Source organism: Callionymus lyra, chromosome 4, assembly GCF_982586985.1.
Source record: "Callionymus lyra chromosome 4, fCalLyr1.hap1.1, whole genome shotgun sequence".
NCBI classification, from domain to species: Eukaryota; Metazoa; Chordata; class Actinopteri; order Syngnathiformes; family Callionymidae; genus Callionymus; species Callionymus lyra.
In genome coordinates, this window is record NC_141821.1 from 34,936,283 (window position 1) to 34,958,208 (window position 21,926).

General features: G+C 37.3%; 1 protein-coding gene across 1 annotated transcript in view; it reads right to left on the bottom strand.

Annotated features, from left to right (window-relative positions):
• LOC148082722 (pyruvate carboxylase, mitochondrial-like) overlaps positions 1 to 21,926 on the bottom strand; it is a 180,748-nt gene that overhangs the window by 122,179 nt on the left and 36,643 nt on the right. Inside the window, exon 10 of the mRNA XM_087789984.1 lies at positions 20,260 to 20,378. Within this exon, the coding sequence (XP_087646110.1) occupies positions 20,260 to 20,378 (119 nt within the window). The remainder of the gene's footprint in view (positions 1 to 20,259; positions 20,379 to 21,926) is intronic.

The following is a 21,926-nucleotide window of genomic DNA, read 5'->3' on the forward strand; positions in this document are numbered from 1 at the left end:
TGACTCGACCAATCCTTGAAATCCACATTTAAAATAACTTCAAGTAGAAGAATATATCTTCTAAATGTTAACATGCATAAACATTAATAAGGTGCCCATCAGTGTTTGAGGTCGATCCTTGACATTTCAAAGGATCAAATTCAACATGACATTTTCAGCGGTCTTCATTATTGACTTATTTCCAAATGCTAGTAGAGTCATGTGATGGAGCTGCAGCTCTAATAAGCACTTTCCCAGAAACTGTCCTGCTGGGACTTCCTCCTGATGATGAGTCAAAGTCGTGTACAGTTCTGGACACCTTTCTAGAATGATTAACTTCATCCAACTAGTTCTGAAAATATGTCTAGAAAGTAAAGCACACAACTTAGACAGTTAACAATATTAGACTAGTTTTATTGACCAGGACAACTGTAACCTTGGGTGCTGATGGTCTGAAAGTTAAATTGATTAAACATCTTGACCAGAAATCGACATTATTTTAAAATGAGAAATCTGCTGTATACTTCACCAAAACAGGTGTGCTGCTGTGTACAACCTGCTGAATTTAAAGCACAATCCAAATCTAATTTAAAAAAGAGTGGAAAACTTTCCTTTGACTTATAGGCTTTTATCATCCAAGTTAGTTTTAAAAAATGACAGTTTGATTACTTTTGGACTGCCATACCATATAGTGAGAACAGAAGAGATAAAGAAATGTTTTTATTCCTTTAACTCAGTTTCCCTCTAGAATCAAAGATTGTATAATTCACTTTCATATGCCTTACACATATACATATATATACAGTATATAAATACATATGCATAATAATGAGTGTTTACGGTTCCCAGTAACATGTCATCTGTCACTTTATTTCGAAGAGAGAAGCTTCCTGAGCATCACCTGCTTGTGGAGGGCTGGAAAAGTCATCAACTAAGTGGAGCCAAGGACAGGTGGGAAATGGTCAGAAACAGATATAATTCAACTCGGCAGTATCATTTTTTTTTTGGTCCACCCCAAGATGTCCGTCACTGAGGAGGAGAGCAGACTGTTGGAAATGTGCATGATTGACAGCTCACCAGAAATTCAGTAAGATCTGTTCTTCTGCAGCTAATAAGTTTGACACTAGTCTTCACTTTTCTCTGCTCCTTTTTAATTTAGAATAAAAAAGTTTAAAATTGAGCAATTGTACAAGCAAGACAGAAAAAAGTGTCTGATTGTATATAGGTCCCTGATGTATTGTAAACCAATGTAAGTGACAAACAGGAAGAAAAAAGAAAAAAAACATTTTGTACCCCCCAACTCTCAATACCAGTGTACCAGACTAGTATAAATACACCAACGATATTATCTTCTTCTTATTACAATAAAATATTAAAACAAGAAAGATAAACCTATAATATAACTGTATTAACATTGTTTCATAGTCTCCAACAGGATTTAAGAGCAACAATTTTCAAGAAATTGAGAAAGAAAGCAAAAATTTAAACGTAAACTATTAACATTATTTTACAAACCAAGGGGGGCCGTAATAATATTAGATAAAATGAAATAAAATATCCTTACATGTACACAGATATACATGCCTAACTGTTAAATGAACGTGAGCAATTTCAACATGTTATTTAGTTGTTTTTTTTTAAGCGGGAGATATTATGCCTACACTTGTTAATGGGTTCATGAAATTACGAGTACCGTTTAAAATAGCACTAGTATTTTGTTTTTTTTATTCAATGTCTTGAATCTGGAAATTGCACGTCTGCCACTAGATTTGTTACCCCCATCAGTGGTTGACCTTCAAGTTTTCATTGTGTCCTCCAAAAACAACCTTCAAGGAATTAATAGATAAACAAGAAAGAAAATCAAGTAGAAATAACTGCTGGAAGCCGTACAAAATACTGTAAAATTCTCATTCAAAGCATACTTAAATTCCAGTGGTTAGAGAGAAATGAATATGTTAGGTGGCATTTACGGCAGAGACTGTAGGAAGCTAACACTAATGCTCTGAACTGGCAATAATCAAATCAGATCAGGAAAGGAGGTTGTGGCCATGTCACGGTGACAAAAATCTCATCGAAACTTTTGAATTATTCATAATATCATGTGAATGTGCTCATAATGCGTTATGGAGATTCATGGGGAAAATTAGAGAAAGCACTTATGACGGGAAAACTAGCCAGTCCCACAGACCTTCAATGAAACATGAAAAGTGCATTAGCAAGCACACCGCGGAACCTGGGGGAATGTGAGCAGCACAATCTGTCGCATGTGCATGAGACGGAGGACTAATTGTGTATCATTTTCAACGCTTTCTCTACCAGCTTGTTAGCAGGGGAGCTGGTGTGGCTGCATGCCCAGAAGTAAACTGGGGTGAGGGGTGGGAGGAGGCGGTGAGGGTTAAGAGGGGGTGGACGCCAGCTCGTCACATCCATGAAAAGCGCATAGATGCAGAATACAGAGAAATGTGCTGATTGACTGGAGATGCTGGGTGACAAACTGGATAAAGAGACAGGAGGGAAGCTCAGTAGCCCCGATAGAAGAGTTAAAGATAAAGGAGAGGAAAGCTGTGGGAGTGGGAGGATGGAAGGGGATGAAAAGCTGGGTGTTGAGTAGGGAAAATGGCAATGAAAAAAAGATTACATTTGAAGGGGATAAAACGATGGACTGAAAGGCAACAGTAGGAGTGAAGAAACAGGAAGAAGGGGATGGAAGCAGACAGAAGGGATTCAGGCCAGAACAGAAGTGTTAAAGTGAATTGCAGGTGCTTTTGCATAGAGTTTACACAGCTCATTTTTGCACAGTTAGTCAATGAAAAATAATTAAACCTTGGCTCCAATAAGCTCAAAAGCATGTTGATTCTAAACTAAAATGGTTTCCCTTCTAAAAAAAAAGTGGGAGAAATCATGTCAAGTTCAAAGGAGCTGCGGGTCCTTTGTAACTTTTGAATTGTGTTATGACAGAAACTGTGAAAACTTTTTATAAGATTTGCATGTGACTTTGCAGCATGGAATTGAAACCACTAAGAACTGGGTCATACATCATGGTTGCATGGTAGGTATTGTATTTCTTAATCAACAGTAAACCCTTCAATAAAACCAATGACAAAATTGAACAAATCCACTTCTGTATTTGTCTGTTGTTTTTTTTTGTTTTTTTTTAATGCATACGAATATATTTTAAATCCACTTTGCGACCGCATAGTAGAATACCACGGTGTGGGCTTTACGTGCCGCTCAAACATTCTTCACGGTCAGTCCACTACACTACTGCCTCAAGGCCCATATCATCATTTTCCAAGTCTCGCACCATTATCAGGTCAGTATAAATGTCTGCCAACATAATTTTGACTATAACATTGAAACATTATATAAGGAGAAAAGATTTTAAAAAGCCTAAATGCTTAAGGTAATTATAAAATGTATGAGTTATGAATTGAGCAAATAAGCGATCTCAACTTTTGATCAATGTGACGTTGATAACCAAGTCTCATTACCGATAAATGGAAAAGTTATAAAACTGTCAGGGACAAATAGAATTTGATGAACTCTTTATATTTCATCGTTAAAAGATGTTGCTGTGATTCTAACAGACAGATCATAATCTGCATTAATGTGCAGCCGTCAAAATTTAAGAGAAACTAAAAGGCCTCTGATGGACAAACAACAAAGACGGACATTATCACTGCATTAAAACTCATCTCTGCAGTACAATAGGTTAATTAAGAATCAACACACAAAGCAAGTCAACAAGAGCACAACACGTATAAGGTTGTAAACAAAAGAAAAGTAATTGATCGGAGGCAGTATTTCAAACTCTTCTCCAAAAGAATGACTGTAACTCAAGCTAGTCCTGTACATCCATCACAATATACATCTAAATGCCAGATTCAAATTCTTCCACACAAACTCACTAAATACCAAAATGAATGTGACAAAAGACATCAGGGACATAATTGAGATAATAGAGAAACAGAATTTAACATGGTAGCAAGAATAGACACTCAAAGCTCTCCGTCCGTCTAAAGTGCAATACAAGGCTCACCTTTTGTGATGAGGATGACTATGGAAAAGGGCAAAAAAAAAAATTTCTAATTACAGCTTTGGTAAGAATCGAATACAGAGCGTAGACTGAATCCTTTCCAAGATGTCAGCAAATACCTACTGTAGTTCATCCAAAGGTTTTTCATGAAGCTCTAAAATAAGCTTATAGATCAATTCTCATATATGACGTGAGAAGGTTTATTTTCAACAGGAAATCAGATGGAAGAGTCAGAATTTCAGGATAGTTGGGATAGAAGATATATTTATGGAGGTGACACCAGTAATGACTATTGAAAACTAAAAAACACCAACTGATCTGCTGTTGTTGATTCTTGGCACAATAATTCATACATTTTCTAGCATTAATTATCTTAGTGGGACTAAGGCACAGAGCTGAAGCCTGTCCCAGCTACCTCGGGCGAGAGACACCCTGAACGGGTCACCAGCTGGAGGGACAGAGACACACACTCATACCTACAACATATTTAGGGGATCCAATCAACCTCTGTATGCTTTTGGACTGTGGGAGGAAACCAGAGTTCCCAGATTAAAGCAAGCAAACACAGAAAGAACATAAAAACGTGCACACAGACCAGCTGCAGGTTGCACTGAGCTGGAAGTGAACCTTCTTGATAACCACAACCCGCGCTTCATTACATACAAAATAACTCAAAACTTGAATCCAAAAACGGATCTTAGATTATAACTTTGGCTGAGCCAAAACTGAACGCTTTCATTTCAAGCCATCAAACACACAGGGAGGCAAGATAGAGATGTCAGGAGGAGAGGAAGTAAACAACAAGGAAATGTAATAATGTAAATTCAGCTTCTTCATATTGCTTCACATTTTATGCTTTCATATAAATTCTGCACCTCCCACACGCAGCCTTAAAACACAAACACTGCGTTAGAAAAGAGACTTGATTTCATAACTTCATTAGTGTGCGTTTGTGTGTCTGTATGTGTGTGTGTGAGATGGTGCGTGTGTGCGCGCGCACACACACACACACACACACACACACACACACACACACACACTTGTGTTTAAAGATGGCTGCAGGGCATCTGGTAAAGAGCAAAGAAAATGTGTTTTTCTCAATTCTGTAAAACTAATTCCACTAAAATACCACACACACCTACACACACACACGCACACACACACACGCACACGCACAGTGTCTAAGCAAATTACTGGAAACATAGCCAACATGTTTCCAAGTGGAACCTGCAGGAAATGAAAATGTGGGAGGATAACTCAAAGTGGGAGCGATGGTTGGCGAGAAAATGCAAAAGGATGAATAAACACAATCAGACAAGAGCAGAATGCAAGAAAAGGAAGAAGAGATTGTGCGTATAGCGAGGGGGGGGGGAAGCATATGGATAGTGAGCTCCAACGAGGACGATGGCGTCAGGGTAAATAGGGTGAGAGAGAAAATAAAAAGACTCTAGGTGAGTAACAGACAGAAATAGGCAGAGGAGGATGAGACTTCCAGCTTGTTTGATATGAATTTCATTAGAATGGGTTTTGGTCTGCAAACAGATGTGGCGAGAGAGGGATGAGTGGTCAGATGTTTCAAACGGTTGGAGCAATTTTAAATCAATTCAGGCGTAAAATTCCACGAGGATGCAAAGGTGATTGGATATGAAGTCAGAGAGGATGGGGGGGATTACGTCTTACCGTTCTGGAGGGAGGTCATTATATAAGGAGAATTAAACAGAAGCAAAAAGGATCTTTCTTTAATTAGGTTGAGAAACAGTTTGGGTGAGATCTGAACACGGCTGGAGAGAAAGGAAAGACTGGAGGGGGGGGGCCGGTATGAATGCGACCCCTGAAGAAACCCTCAACCACAAACCTGATACAATTTCATTCAATTTCCCTCCGAGCGCAGAGCTTCCTCTCAACTCTATTTGTCCATCATCAGGTTGTTAATTAACTCCTGCGGCTGAAGCACCAGCAGGAGAATGTCAAATAACCATGCACACCAGCAGATGGGGGGGGGGGGTCACTGAACACACAGACATGTTTCTAGATGAGATGAGCAAGAATGATCCCGATCCGAGGTTCACGGATCCAATGTCTGGTGGAGAAAATGATTCATGTTTCACATTTTACTTATAGAGAACATCTTTTGAAGAAATAATTAAGTAACCTGATTTTTTTTTTTTGGTAGCAAGAAAATATAATCCTATTTAAATCCAACGGTGTTCAAGGGTAAGCTGAGCTAACATTATTTTCTGCAAGGATGTTTCCCTTCAGAGTCAGAGCAGGCTACATACCTGCAGGAGGATTTTGACACTTTGGGTAATAGGCAAGGAGAAAAAAGGACAAGAAGCAGGAGGAGTGGAAAAAGCAGGAATAGTGCAAAGAAAAGAAGTTCGAGGCAGATTGTTCTGGATGTGCAGAACCTCGCGTAACAAGACGGTATTTGTTGTGCGAGGCAGACACGGTGCCAACTAGAAAATTAGTCACAAACCAGAGTCGTACCTGTGTTCAGTGAAGACCAATTAAGTTATATCCAAATGTCCTTGCAAATAGCAAACTGGAATTTATAAAAACATTGATTATCCCGCAGTGACTTTTAAAAATGATAAGGTGCGTCCATGTACCTTTCAGTGTGTGTGTGCGTGCATGCGTGCGTGCGACTGTGAAGATGTGCATATGTGTGTGTTTGTGAGTTGGAAGATGTCCATGTGTGTGTTTGTAAGTTTAAAGATGTGCATGCATGGATGTTTGTTTGTTTGTGACTGTGAAGATGTGCATATGTGTGTTTTAGTGAGGACTAGTGTCCTCTCACTGAAGGTTTTTTTTGGGAAAAACCATTTGGTCCGGGGACCTTTATATCGCATAATAAGTAAGGATTCCTTTCTGGATCAAGTCATTGCTTCTTAATTGTAAGGGGGGGCAGAGAGGGCAGCAGAAGACCATATTTTTTAAGGTTATGTTGAAATACACATTAAAGAAGAACAATTTCTACAAATTTAGCTCCTTTAAAGGGCAACTAATGTGTTGATTGAAGTGTCTCTAAATAGCTGTTGGACTCTATTGTACTCATCAGCATTTGTTTATGCGTACAAAACTCTTTTAATTTAAATATTTAGTTAAGAAAATGTGCTTAAGTCCCACCCACTGAAAACACTATTGGGTCAAATAACCAAGGTTTGCCACGAAGCGTCATCAATCCTGAAAGTCTTCATTTACAACTTACTTGTTGTATAAACAAAGTGAGGCGTGATGACAGCTGGCTGGAGGCGGAGTAAAGACAATTTTGACATCATAATGGACTCTGCTCTTGTAACCTCTTGTTTGCAAAGATTTGCTAAAATAAGCCCATGAGCTTCATGCCTCCATATAAGCTAACACTATTATTATACAGGTTAACCTACTGAAGAATGTTTATTTGACTGAAAGAACAATGTTTCCGGTTTTACAAGCCAACATGTTTCCCTTTGTTATAAATGCAGGCTTCATTTCACAGAGAAAATTGCCAAACACACCGGAGAGTGGTGCCATGAAGATTGGCAAGCTAACTGACTTTCACACACTGTTTCACAGCCCTGACTGCTTGTGCTGCCGTACAAGATGGTGAACTAGTTTTCCTGCCAACAGTAAGAATGTGTGAATTACATTGTCGATTCATTCAATCAGTTAAGGACGTTTGTCTAGGTTTATCAAAAAAATAGTTTATTTAACAACAACATAACTGTGTCCAGGTTATGATAGACTTGCTTGACATTAACACAAATAATGAAATAGAAATGGTATATATTTTTTGAATGATTATTCATGAGGCTCCTATTGACGCACACGCAACAACTGTTAAAATCCACAGATGCCAGACACAAATCCACATCAGCCAACCTGAGGATCATCCTTAACTCTCATTTGTAATCTCAGGTGACCATTTAACATAATTACACAGAAACATTGGTTGACACAGAGATATCTGTGATGGAATCTCTCATCTAATCCCCCTTTTTTTTGGTCAGAGGTGACTGGAAACCAACATCTGTTTAGAATTCCGAAAAGCAACTCTTTTTAAAAACCCTAATTAAAATGAAATAAAAATTCTGTTAAATTACTCATTTTTATTTTCCCAACACCACATACAGTATATAAGAATAATAGGTATTAAAGTGGTGGACCGCCATGACCAGCAATGGGTTCTCTGCTGGCCTCAACATACTCATACCTATATATTATATAATATATTATTATTATAAAATATATAAATGTACCATGACGGAAGGAGGAGAACTAATAGATTTGGTTGAGAATATAGAAAAAAATACATAAACTGTAAAACAGAGCCATAAAAGGTTTTATAAGAAAAATAAGAAGGATGGATTTGAATTAAGTTAAGTAAGCAAGTAAGCAGATCTGTGTTGGTGAATGCAAACATTCCATGTGTATTTTTTAATACATAATATTAGAAATCAACCGATGACAATTTGCAGAAATGTATACATGTAAATAATGTTTGAATTTTTCAATATAACCATAACAAGTGCAAGAATATATCTGTTTTACTTTGTCTTATTTTGAATGGATTGTGGATTTTCTTCTCATTTTGTTAGCATCCTGTATTAAATGGCGATGATGCATTTTACCTATACTTTGTTCTATACATTCTTTTGGTGCAGATAAATTATTTTTTAATAATCCCCCCAAATCTGCCGTGTTATTTCAGATTTGGTAGATTAATCCATGAACTTAGTTTCCTCCGCCTAATGGTAAATGTGATCTTCATTTATGATCAACTGAAATTAAGTGTTGCTTGAACAGCCTTTATTAAGGTTAATGTCATTCGTTTGTTGGATTCTGTTTGATTCTCCAGCCATGATGTCATATTGATTCAATTATGAGGTGGATTCATTTAGGTTGGACTAGGTATGATGTCATTGCTGGCCTAGGGCTGAAATGCACATCCTGCCACTGTTATTTACAATCACATAAATCTAGTCCTCTCAGTCAATGAGAGGACTAGATCAACCTTTAAATACTTTAAGGGCTCAATGAAGAGTTGCCTTATGATCAAGTTATGACTTTACACATCAGCCTTATTTCGTGATGTCTTGCAGCTCCGCAAAATGGTCTAAACCATTCCAATCTCTGCATCTAATAAACTTGCCAACTAGTTTAAAGTGAAATGTGACATTTTAGGAACTACGGCGCCTCAAAGCAATAACACGGCACGATACCCTTTTCATCTTTATATAGAATTCGTCCCAAGCTGATACTTTTTAATAAAGCGCAGTCAGCTGACATGGCTGACTCCCGCTGGAGGATTCTGTGGAAATGCACTCTTCAATCTTGAACTCGTTGAACACGTGTAAGGAGAACAAAGAATGTGGGGAAAAAAAACAAACATGTAGCAGCTTTTCAGCAAGTGCACTGTTGGAATTGCCATTTACAGGTTCATAGAAGAACGAACACACAGCGTTTCTGCTGCCGCACCTGCTGCAATAGAAAAAAGCTTCTAATTGAATCCCGACTGAGTTGAATGTAGCATGTTTGATGTATGACATCGCAGTCCTGGAGTTGCACTAGTGTTTTTAGAATCCTGTTAGCTATAGAGTAATTTGTGAAGAATCTGGTTGAGTAAAGCAATCTGCTCGGTAAGAAGGGCTGATGCGTGAGAAAGCCTTGACCATGCATAGAGGATATGTGACTGTGAGCCAATCAGCTGTCATTTCACTGACAGGTTGCAGGATTGTTTCAGCACCGCTAATAATGTTTAGCCGTCTTACTGTGATGACTTGTCAACAGACCAGTGAAGCGTTCAACAAGAGTCGATCAGTCAAACCACACAAATAGGATGAATAAACCCCATGCCTGTAGAAAAGAAATGCTGAACATTCCCGCTTGATGTTGATTGGTCGATTCGAAGTCTGTTGGCAGAGTGATGTGAAAGCAAGATAAACAACAATTTCTACATATTTTCTGTCGTGATTATTAAAGTTTTTAACACTCATGACTCATGTTGTAGAACTTTGTCAGGGTTATATTAATAATGATCTTTACTATATAACTTTGCCCGGACAACTCTGCCAGAGAGTGTTTTTATATAGTAGTGAGGGACAAGTCACCAGGAAGCTAAAACCACAAAACAAGCTCTTGTTGTGTCAAACAAACTGCTTGAAAATGCAACGATAAAACCAATTACATCTAACTTTAGTTACATTATAACGGCAACAAAACTATTTAAGAGCTGCATAAAGGGCCTCTAAGAACCATGAGGTACATTGTCTGCTGTCTCTTAATTTTACAATGTTACACAAGAAAAAGAATTCAGGAACAATTAAAAATCACCAATAATTATTATCATTTTGTCAATTGCTTTATAATTACTCCCAATTGTTCTTTAATAGCTTAATAAAATTGTAAATTAAAAAAAAATAGATAAATATATTCTGTGTCAAACTATGCAGTTTGTATCTTTTGGGAATTTAACAACAAACGTTCATTTAGTAAGATGTATTTAGGTGGTTCTGTACCTGCGTGAATAACCAGTTATACTGCTTGTATAAATTTAAATTAAAGAATATATAAAACATGTTAAAAAATGTTTATTTTCATGAATTGGCTGACTATAAGGTCCACTGGAACATTCTCTTTGTTATAATGGTCCTGTACCCCAAAATGTCATATCTCAAAACTTTATAAATAAAAAAGAAGGATGTCAATAACCTGAAAGAACATCCACTATTTCACATCCACGGTACAAAGCACTTCATAAGGAGTTGGTTTGTCCCCAGACACCCATCTGCCCATGGGCTTCACGACAATCCTCTGGTGTTCTAGCGTTTGATAAGCACTGTGCTGGGGGCCCCGGCCCGTGAAAAAGGCTTAGTGAGAATCCAAAGGGGATTACTGGACAGAATGTATGGAAATTACAGTTTAATTTATCATTTAGGCCAAGCTAATTCATGCAAATTTGGATTTTACTAATGCCAGCCCAGGGTAAAGGCATGTGCCTCCGAGGCTAGAGGAGAAGATACTTCTACGCTGATCAGCTGGATATACTGTATCACAGAGCACTGATAGACGTGACCTTCTAATGAACAGACTTGTTCTATTGCATATGTAAATGTGAAAGCAGGAAACCTTTGAAACATGTGGTTTCACTCCTAATACATAGCAATGAACGGATATCATTTTTATGAAGGGATTAAGATAGGAAAGTTCAGGCAATCAACTAACTTAGAACAGGCAGAAAGATCTGACCAGAAACTGTGTGAGTTAGCTTGATAAGTGTCATATCTTCTTTGCCGACAGCGTTTGTTATTTTTGTGTTGAAATCAAACTCTCAGTCATTAAGTCCTCATTATTTACATTGTTTAACAATTTTTCATTGTTCAAGGAACAAGCCCGACCATGACAGAGGATGAGATGTTTGGACGTATTTTGGTTTCGAAACAAATAAAAGCGGTTACGACTTTGTGTGGTTTGTAAATACTGCAACACCAGAGTCAAGAACTCAGACAATACTACAAATATATCCTTGTTCCTACAGTATCACAAAATATAGCAATCCATCATTGCCTCTGTAAAATGACACGTATCATATTGTCAGATTCTTGCCAATGCATGCCCCTTCACCCGTTTTACTGAAACATTTGCTTTAAACCTGGTTTTGCAACAAATTGCAGAGTCCTGACACATTTTCAGAGACTCTTTCAGAAAAATTATAATGATATACCTGTGAAACAAATCTCAGGGTCTAGACAGCGAGGCGAGTGTCTGGGGCTCCGGATGTTGCTTTGACTGCACACAGTTGGACGTCAACACTGAACAAAGCTACCTGACTGTAACGGCATGTAATCTGAAATCTGAGACAGACCGACAAAGCTTTTCATGCGTCTGCTCTGGTTGGCAAGTATGTCGATAGCCACGTGGTGCAACTTGTTTTTTTAACAAGAGACATTGCTTTGATATGATGAAGTATACCATCAAACATGTGGACCAAGATACATTTTTGATTTCTCCTGGTTCTGCCCCTTTTCATACACATTGTCAAGTTAACAAATACTACAATTAACTCAAGAAGCAACATGCTGGAAAAGCTGCTGCAGACAAGTAGTGACACCTCCCATAATATATAGCAACTTAAAACTATTTTGACTAAACAGCACTTATCTGGTAAACAGGTTTTGTAGATGTGCATTTCATTTTTGTAAAATGTAAAAAATGAAATGCATATTTGAAGAATTGTTGACATCACTGTAAAATACATTCAACTCCAAGGAATTCAAGAAAGGATGATGGTTTTGATGTTTCCACGAGCAAGACATTTAACTTTTGATAGTGCTGGACTGAAAAAAGTGGTTTTAATTGACACGTCACATGTGTGATACACGTCAAGTATAATCATCGTCCATTTGTTACTGAACATTAAAACACATGCACAGCGATTCAGCAGGACACTACTATGAACTATGAACCAATATTATGAATATGTATATTAAGGACCACCCTCTATGCCCCACCAAGTGACCACAGCAAAACTGCAGACTCTGCGCTTGTGATGCAAAAAGTTCCCAAGTACCCATACAGGAGGTCATGAAGGAGGAAAAAAATGATTGAGGAAGAAGAGGGCTGATTCAATAAGCCTGAGGCAACATAAATAAAGAATCAGAGGCAAGGTCCAGAGGACTAGCAGCAGGGGAGGAAGGCTAACCGAGGACAAATAGCAGAGGCAAGGATGAGGGGGAGGAACACAAGTGCCAAAAGGACAATTAAATGTTTATTGTGTATTTGGATATTGCCAAGTAGATTCAGGCAATAACTATTAAAGCGTTACTTGACTCAGCTCCATGTATAAATAATCAATCACCGAGACCATGACTCCTCTTAATATCCCTTGACCACAATCTCAAGTCTCTCCTACAACACTCATCGAAAGTTCATTCATTGGAATTGTGGCCAACGATTTGAAGACTTAATTTTGTTGACAAAAACAAATCATGAGCTCCAGATACTCAAGATTATGAATTTGTTGTTTTATTCACCAATTAAATGAAAGGGACTGTTGTTCAACGCATGTGAGAATTAATACCTTGCAAGAAAACGGTTTACATCAACAATACCCCATTCCATGCTACAAATGCCTGAAAGAATAGATAAACAAAGCTCTGTGAGAACAACACCACTTCACGAGTCAGTTGACAGGAAAACAAAGAGTCTGAAGATTGTTAATTAAAAGCCTGTGGCATAAGGAGGAAACAATATGGAAAATTGCGTTGACTGTCACTGAAGATAGATGGTTAATAGAAGTTTAAATGTAATTACCATCATGTGCCATGTAAGTATATTTATAGAGCGCTTTTCCAGACCAGGGTCACAAAGCGCTTAAACGATCAAAACAATACTCAATAAAATATATACTTAAAAGGTCAAGATAACACAGAGGACAACAAAGGAGTTCCAGAAAAATCAAGGAAAAGCCTTCGTGTTTGAAGACAGTTTTCAAGTGAAGGGATAGAAAAAATACATGCCAATATACATACAAACTTGGTAAATTGATTTTTTTTTTTTAACATAAGAAACAGAAGCACGAAAGCTATAAAGAACACATTTTCATGCAGCACGCCTATAATCAATCATGTCCGGGAGACTCCCTTTCCTACATAGTTCTCAGAAAAAAAAAACTGCTGACAAGGTAGCACATTGAACCAGCTGAAGTCTCATTGCAGCAGGAGACAGGAAACACCTTGTGATCCAAACTTAAGAGACCTTGACAGGATGCAGAAGCCCAGAGACATGGCTTGAAAATATATATCACCAGAGCAGGTGAAATAAATTAATGAGACCCTCAAACGTATCATAGAAATGCAGACAGCTAGGCACTTATTCCTCCGACTGTAAATCACTTCCTGTCCATCTCCAGCTCCACAACAACATCTCGGTCTGCCCCTGGCCCCTGGCTCTGTCAGTCCCTCAGCCTGATGAAGACGGAGGGCGGTCATTTAAGACTAATTAGCTCACTTAAGCAGACAAATCAGCAGGTGTAGCACCGCGTTCCCCTCAGGCTCACGTGTATTAATGTACACTCAGATGCATAGTCGCACCACAAGCAAGAGTGTGAAAAACATCAGCCGTGAAAAGACAAATGGAGACAGCCAGTTCACAGAAAAAGTAAAAAAAATGATTTATGAGCTTTTTTGTTTTGGGGTTGTAAAAGAAAAAGCTTTTGAAGGATACTGTATCCCACAAGGATTCAAGTTTCTTTTAAACAATTTTTTTTCTGGGATATAAAACAATTATCCATAAACAACATCAGCCTCAAGCAGATCTATGAGGCTTAAAAAGCAATAACTCAATAATTAAGCACCAATAAAAAAGATCACTACTTTAATAGATTTAGAGAAATGTAAATTAACTTCAAACCGAGCATGTGAAGTTAATCTCTGTTCACCCAGATGAGCATGAATATTTTAATAACAAAAAGGAGTAACAATAATCACCCGTCATCGTGATGGATGTGAAACATTTTAGTAAAACAAAGAAGTGATCAATACTCCCATTTATCAATACTGCATCAAGGCAGAACAATATAAATGTCATGTCCAATAGAATTTTACGTGATTCAAGGTAGGAGTCATTTTCCATACACACTGACACACTGTTATCTTTTCATCAACAACAACAATAAAGCAGATGATGGAAATTGTTATCCGCTCATAATAGAGGTTTCACATACATAATGAAGCAACTTTATACATGTCCTATGTTACACACAAACATTCTGCATGCCATTCTACTTCTCTCTGCATTGATATGTTCCATGAAACAAAGTTGTAGATTAAACCTCAATATCTTACAGACAAAATATGACACCTCGATACACAGGTTTGTCACATGGTTGAATACAGGATATTCATTCATTTACAATGCTTAAAAGAAATGAGCTCACATACACAAGGTGTGTCATCCAAGATTGAAATAAACAAAATAAGTCATAAGATATTTTGAAATCAAGTTGTTATAATAACAGAACATCAGCCATATAACTTTAGGTCCTGGTTCCAACTATTGCTAAATCCACTTCAGATCATGACTTGAAAATTAATCTCTCAAATCCAAAAAGTGCATCTGAGACACAAATGACTGGAAGGGTTGTTGGTGTGTGCAGTAGAAATCTGCTTGAGAGACTGTGGTATATGAGAGACTCTGATTAAAGCAGACATTTATTAAGGATGTTAACCATGTATTACTAAAAAAGCTGAAAGCTAAACAGTGCATATCCTGATTAATTTGAGAACACATTTGAAGGAGGTAAAAGCTCCTATTTGAGTTTCTTTACAATTATTTAATCTCCTCTTCAGTGTCTGGCATGACCATGATTCGAGATTTTTTTTTTTTTTTTTTTTTTACACATGGTAGGAATATATAGAAGGAATCTATAGAATAATCTAAGAACAATCACAACTTTTAACACTCGTCTACAGTCGTCAGCATCTGAATGATAAAAGTTGCAAAGTATAAATATTCAACAAATATCTTTCTGATCCTCCTAAAATAAATACGTCCGGCGGCATTGCCATTTTTCTGTCTTGACTCTCCAACTGAATTGCCACAGTTGTGCAGAGAGGCAGGAAGACAGATGAACAGGTATTAGCATAATGTTGCTGTTTTCCTCTGCCAGTGTGTTTCATCAACGCCTTCAGACATCACAGTTATGAATACAAGGAAGAAGAACTGTGTGTGAATGAATTTATTTCCAGAGCTAAAATTTTTTTTTTTAAAGCGAGAAAATCCTAAAATGTTGGATGTCTGTCTGACTGTCATTATTTTGTATTGTAATGAAGATTTTGAATGATGCAGATGACTAATACATCGTACTCAAACAGTAAATAAAAATCGATGAGCATGTAAATGTTTTTAAAGCAGCGTTATCTTTAAACATCAACAGAAAACTGTTCAAAGGGATCAGAACTAATCTCCAGTTTGTCCATCAGACAACACATTCTACTGCCAACCTCTGCTGTGGCACTTAAGAATGGAAATCAATACGATGAAAGCTAAAGGTCGTATAACAATGAAGCCACCAGGACCGCATTATACCGTAAGAAAACGGTGATCCAACACATGTGAATTAAATCTCTCCAGCGCTCAGCGGTAAAAAGAGAACAAAAAAGTACTTTCCACTGACACATCCATTATTTCACATGCAACTGACTCACAGATCCCCTGAAGTGCAGCCAGGCCCATTTCCGTTTGAATATTTAAGGAGAAAAGACGATCATCACCTCTAGGAACAAACACAGGTTTCAATTAGGAACAGCTCCATGCACGAGTTTCCTGGCCAGTCATCCACCACTTTCCAGCCATTAAAGAAATCCCTAAAGATGTGGTGACAGGCCAGCAGCTAAAAGACTAGCTTCCAGCATTAACTGGCACCTGATGGGATAAATATCCGCTGAAGGCGAAATCACATTTTAACTCTCGGTTGCTTCTGGCAAAAACAAAAAAAGGGAAGAAATTCTCTCTTAAGCATGTATAAAAACAACTAATAAAATGTGTGACAGAGTCACGTTTCATCTTTCAGCCCGACAGTCCAGTGTCAACGAGACCCGATCAGACCGGTGAGATTACAACAAAGAGACTCGTTCTCTCACTGCTATTTAAAGTCATCTTGGTGGGAGAACAATGAGTCGTCAGCATTGCTGTTGTACCAACATGATTTAATAGATTGTTTCTCGTTTGTTTTTTCATCTCCATGTGATAATCTGCCAATAATTAAACTAACAAGATCAAGAGAAATGAGACGACAGCGGCGGCATCACCAGGAGGGATTGAACCATAGTGAGTACATTGAAGGTAAAAAGATGATAACATTTTGATGCCACGAGCCTGTTAAGGGAGACATGTTACACAACGTTTACAAGCCTTAACGTCTAAAAAACATCGACACCCTTAACATCCACAGGATCTTTTCTATAACTTGTTTTATTCAACATCGTGTCAGAATACAGTTAAAATAACATGGATTTGGGCACATTTCTCAACATCTCATTGTAATTATTTGTGAGATAAGTTAAGACGCTTCTAATTCAAACTTAAGCTCTGTCGGCTATCAAACGTTCTTAAGAACTTCTAGAAAGTCTCAGTTGGACGATAGAGAAGAGCTAAGAGGATTCTAATAATCAGAAAAGTTTAATTGAGGAGATAGGGAAAGCAAGTGAGGAGGTAAAGGTGAGGTAGAGGATAAAGAGATGGGGACTGGAATGTATAAACATGTGACAAAAGAAGATTGATAGAATAGGAGGAGAGCTGGCAGGATCCATTTTAGAGAAGCAACAGTGCCGAAAGGACGTTAGAAAATATAAATGAGATGAAGAAAAAAGGAGCCGATGGAATCAGAAGATGGAAAGGGACTGAGATTGACAGCTGGGAGGACGGGGAAGTAGCTCTGTGACAGGTTAACCCCGGGCTCACAATATAGCTCCCAACACATGACACATACTAGTAATGACATCCATGTATGTATTTGTATTTCTCATACATTGTATCATTCATTTCAATCTCATCTTGTCAGTTGATATCATATCTATGGTTTACATACAAGAGAACACTTAGAATAGTACACTTTTCTACTGTGATAATACAGGATTCCAGGGATTGAAAATGATTGTCGTTTCTGCTCCTTATTCAAGACCTTCTTTATCACTCAAAATAATCATAGTTAATTGATGTTTTTAATTGTCATTAGTATTTGACGCGTGTTGTGTTGTGTCCATTTGATTAGTTTTATTTTTGTCAGTTTTGTTTCTGATATTATTAATGTTGTTTTCACTGTTATTGTTTTTATTATTGTGGTATTATTTTTTTATACCTTGTTTATGCAGTTGTTTTGGAAGCTGTGTTAATGTTATTAAATATTTAACGTTTAAGCTCGTTTTAACTCCCCTTAAGGTCTGTTATTGATTGTGTATTGGTATCCCATGTTCAGCTTTTCCAATTCTGTGATCTTCTTCTTCTCTTGAGTATTACTGCAGCGTTTATTTCAAACACAACCTTTTGAACAATCATTGAAGAGTAAAACAAAAATACATTAATGTTAAGTACGCTGGTCAACTTTGGCATAAATTCCTTTATGGGGGTATGTATGTGTTAAATTACTTTATTCTCCTTTCTTTGGTGGATTTTTGCATGAATCTACATTGTTCATGTTAAGAGACATAAAATGTATTCAGGTCCAAAAATGTCTCTAACATTGGTATTATATTGTGATATCTAAATATTACAGTACAATTTAAAGCCGCACTTCTGTATTAATATCGCAGATTCTTGCCAGTACTGTGTTCAGATATGGGGACCACAACAAAATAAACTGTAAGAATGTATTTATCAGGTTTGATAAAATGACATTCTGTGAAAAATGAGAAGAAATGAAAATGTGGGGTGCAGAAAGATATTCCATGACTTGTATGAAAAGGGCACACGAAGGACAAAGTCATAAAGCACTCATAAGAAACCAGTTTTAAAATGAAATGTCCAGATCTTTTATCTCATACCCACCGACACCAGGTGGATGGTGGAGAGATATTTTGTGGAACTACTTCCTTCTCTCCTTTATTTTAAACATATTAAATGTGACAATGCATTAGGCAGACAGAGGCGACTCCGCGGTATCTGCGATATCAGTAAGAGTTGATATAAATGATTTATGATACATAAATACAAAAAGGCCTCCTTCATATTATTTTATACTTTAAAAGCAGCCCCGAGGACGATTTGTTTGTACAAAAAAAATCCCTTCATCCATCTCCGCTTCAGATGAAAACAGAGCGAAAAGTTTAGATTGAATTTGTTGAAAACATTAATTTATTTTTTGGGGTAAAAAAAAAAAAAAGGTCAAAGTCTAATTATTATAACGGCCTCTACAGAGAAAAAAAAAGCTTTTCTAATCTGATTTACATTAGTAAATTTTAGTAAGTTTTATCCAATAGGTAAATGCTAAATATTCCACATCATTAATCTTTATTTTTGCTTCTTACAAGAATGTATTTCTTCAGTCATTTCAATTTAGTAGCTGTAGCTTTCACCACCATTCTGTTTGTTCACCACAACAAACATTTCACATCTGCTCAGAGCCACTCAATCTTTCTCAGATTATTCCACTGCTCCCTTCACTGACTCGCATAATCTTCCTCCAAAGTTCCTCCGCCCCTGCATCAAGATGGTGCATTCATACAAAGCAGCGAAAACGTTTCTATGAAAGTCTAGGCTTTTTTTTATCTCACTCTAAACCAATGACATCTCCTTAACTAAAACAAAGGGATGTGTTGGATACAAATTAGGCGTCTGTGGTCGGGCAGGGAATTACTCATGTCATATTCGAGGAAGACGTTCGAGTTGCCGAAAGCGGCCATTAGAAGATGTCAAACAGCACTTTCATCATGACATGATTCTCATATGGCAGGATGATCTGTTGTTTGGTTTTTATCTGTGCATTAATGTCAAGCATATCTCGGGACTCATCAAAGCAGGATATGCTTAAGATAGATAGATAGATAGATACTTTATTCATCTCCTTAGAGAAATTCATGGCTTAAAAGGACTTCTGAAAAAAACATAGCTTAACAAAAGAAGTGACTTCACTCATCTGACCAGAGCCTAAATGTGAGGCTCATTTCAAGTCATGTCATGACATGTCTGTAATGATCATTGAATGAACTGCCAGTACTGCACCACGCTGAAATAATGGATTTATTTTTCTTCAGAACCCGGCAAAGCAGCCACTTTTAATAGTGCCCTGCTGGTTAGAGTGGACATCTGCAAATGTTTAAACATGGCCAGCTCTAGTATTCACCAAATACATTATGTAAGCAGCAACCGATGTGGTGTCTCCCGCCTGTTTGCCGTCGCTTCTCACCTGCCAACATTACATCAGTGGAATGAAAGGAAGCGGTGTCGTGCAACAAGATCTTTTCACAGGAGAACTGCCTCTCACTGGGTATTTTCTTTATTTCCAGGAATCCCTGGGGATGCTCGTGGTGATGAAAATCTTAGTCAAGCAGCTTCAGTTTCCAGAAAACGCAGTCCAGGCGACGATTTTACAAACTGCTACTTTACCATCTTTACTGAGACTATCCCAATTTTCCAACAAAAAACCTTAAATATTCAAGCTGATTTAACAACAAGCTGAGGTCATGAGACCTGAAGTATTTATGAGATAACACATTTGAACGAACCACAGACCTTGTCATTGGCGTATTAACACAGTTAAGGAAACTTACTCTGTGATTTCTTCTGTGACCGTGTGTTCCACTTGGAGACGAGAGTTGACCTCGATGAAATAATGTTTCCCATGTTTGTCGACCAAAAACTCCACTGTTCCAGCGTTCTCATAGCCGACCTAGAAAGACAGACAAAGCACCATTTCATTGTTGGTATGAAACACAAAAACAGTTCCATGTTCATCGTTTCTATCTATTGTTCTATTGTTATTTGACATCAAACACATATTTTCTCTGACTATGAAATAAAAGATTCACACTTTGCATCAGTGGAAATTTGTCAGGAATGTCAGTGTGTCAAAATAATAATGCTGTCAAATGAAACGACCACAGATTCATAGTCACATGTCAGCAATGATGAATAGAACGAATTACTTGCAGACAATATCTCCTCACAGGACAGGGCTATTTTTAATATTCAAATGAGAAACTTGTTTAAAGTTCTAATGTTAACTCGCTCACCTCCTCGCCTTGAATTTATTATCGTGATGAATGTTTATTTTTTGGAAGTTCCTATGTCCCGACAAAATAAAGCAAAACAAGCCCCTTGTCATTTTTATTTATTTAATTTTCTGAACTCAAAGGTAAAAAAGATCAAATGTGACGCAAATCTACTACCAATATTAAATAATGCTAAAAAATATGGTGCATTGATCACTATTATAAAATGGAAATCCAAACGCTGACTAGCATCAGAAACGGAACATAATTGCATAACTTATGGATATTGACAAATATGTGTTCCAAACATTAACATAATCAATATCAACTATTTCAATAACACCAACAGCAATGAAGACATTAATAAGATAAATTAACTTTGGTGTAATATTGAGTTAATTTTTAAAAGGGGTAAAATATTATGATTATTCTTTTTGCTGCTCTTTTAAAATCTGTATGACCATGTATGACAACGGTTGATAATCGTGGCAGGATTGTATTCAAATAATAATAATAATAATAATAATTCATTTTATTTTGATGGCACCTTTCAAGACACCCAAGGCATCTTACAAATACAACAGTGCCGACTAGATGTGCACAATCATTGCATGTTAGCTGATGTTAAATGACGATGTAATCTGGAAAGGAATTATTCAATAATAAAAATTAAGAGTTTAACGACTTGCAACCTTGGTATACTTGCAATTATAACCGCTATACTTTAATTATATTATTATTATTATTTAATTATTATTATTATTTAATTATAATCGCTTCATGTAGTCACAACATGATCTGGAGTTTATAATCCATGCGTTTGTTTCTTCTCGCCTGGACTATTGTAACAGTTTGTTTTCATGTCTTAACAAGAAGGAGCTGTCTCACCTGCAGTTGATTCAGAACTCTGCAGCGAGAATTCTGTACTGCTCTAGTAGAATAACTCACATTTCTCCGATCCTTAAAACTCTTCACTGGCTTCCAGTTTCTTTCAGGATCAACTTTATGGTTCTTACTTTCAGATCTATTCATGGTCAGGCTCCTCCTTACATCAGTGATCTGATCCAGCCTTACACCCCAGCTCGGGCTCTGAGGTCTGTGGATCAGAATCTACTGATGGGTCCTTGCACACGGTTCAGGACCAGAGGAGAGAAACCCTTCCAGGCTGTTGCTGCTAAGTTTTGGAACGATCTTCCTCTCTCTCTGTGTTTGATGGATCTACTGAC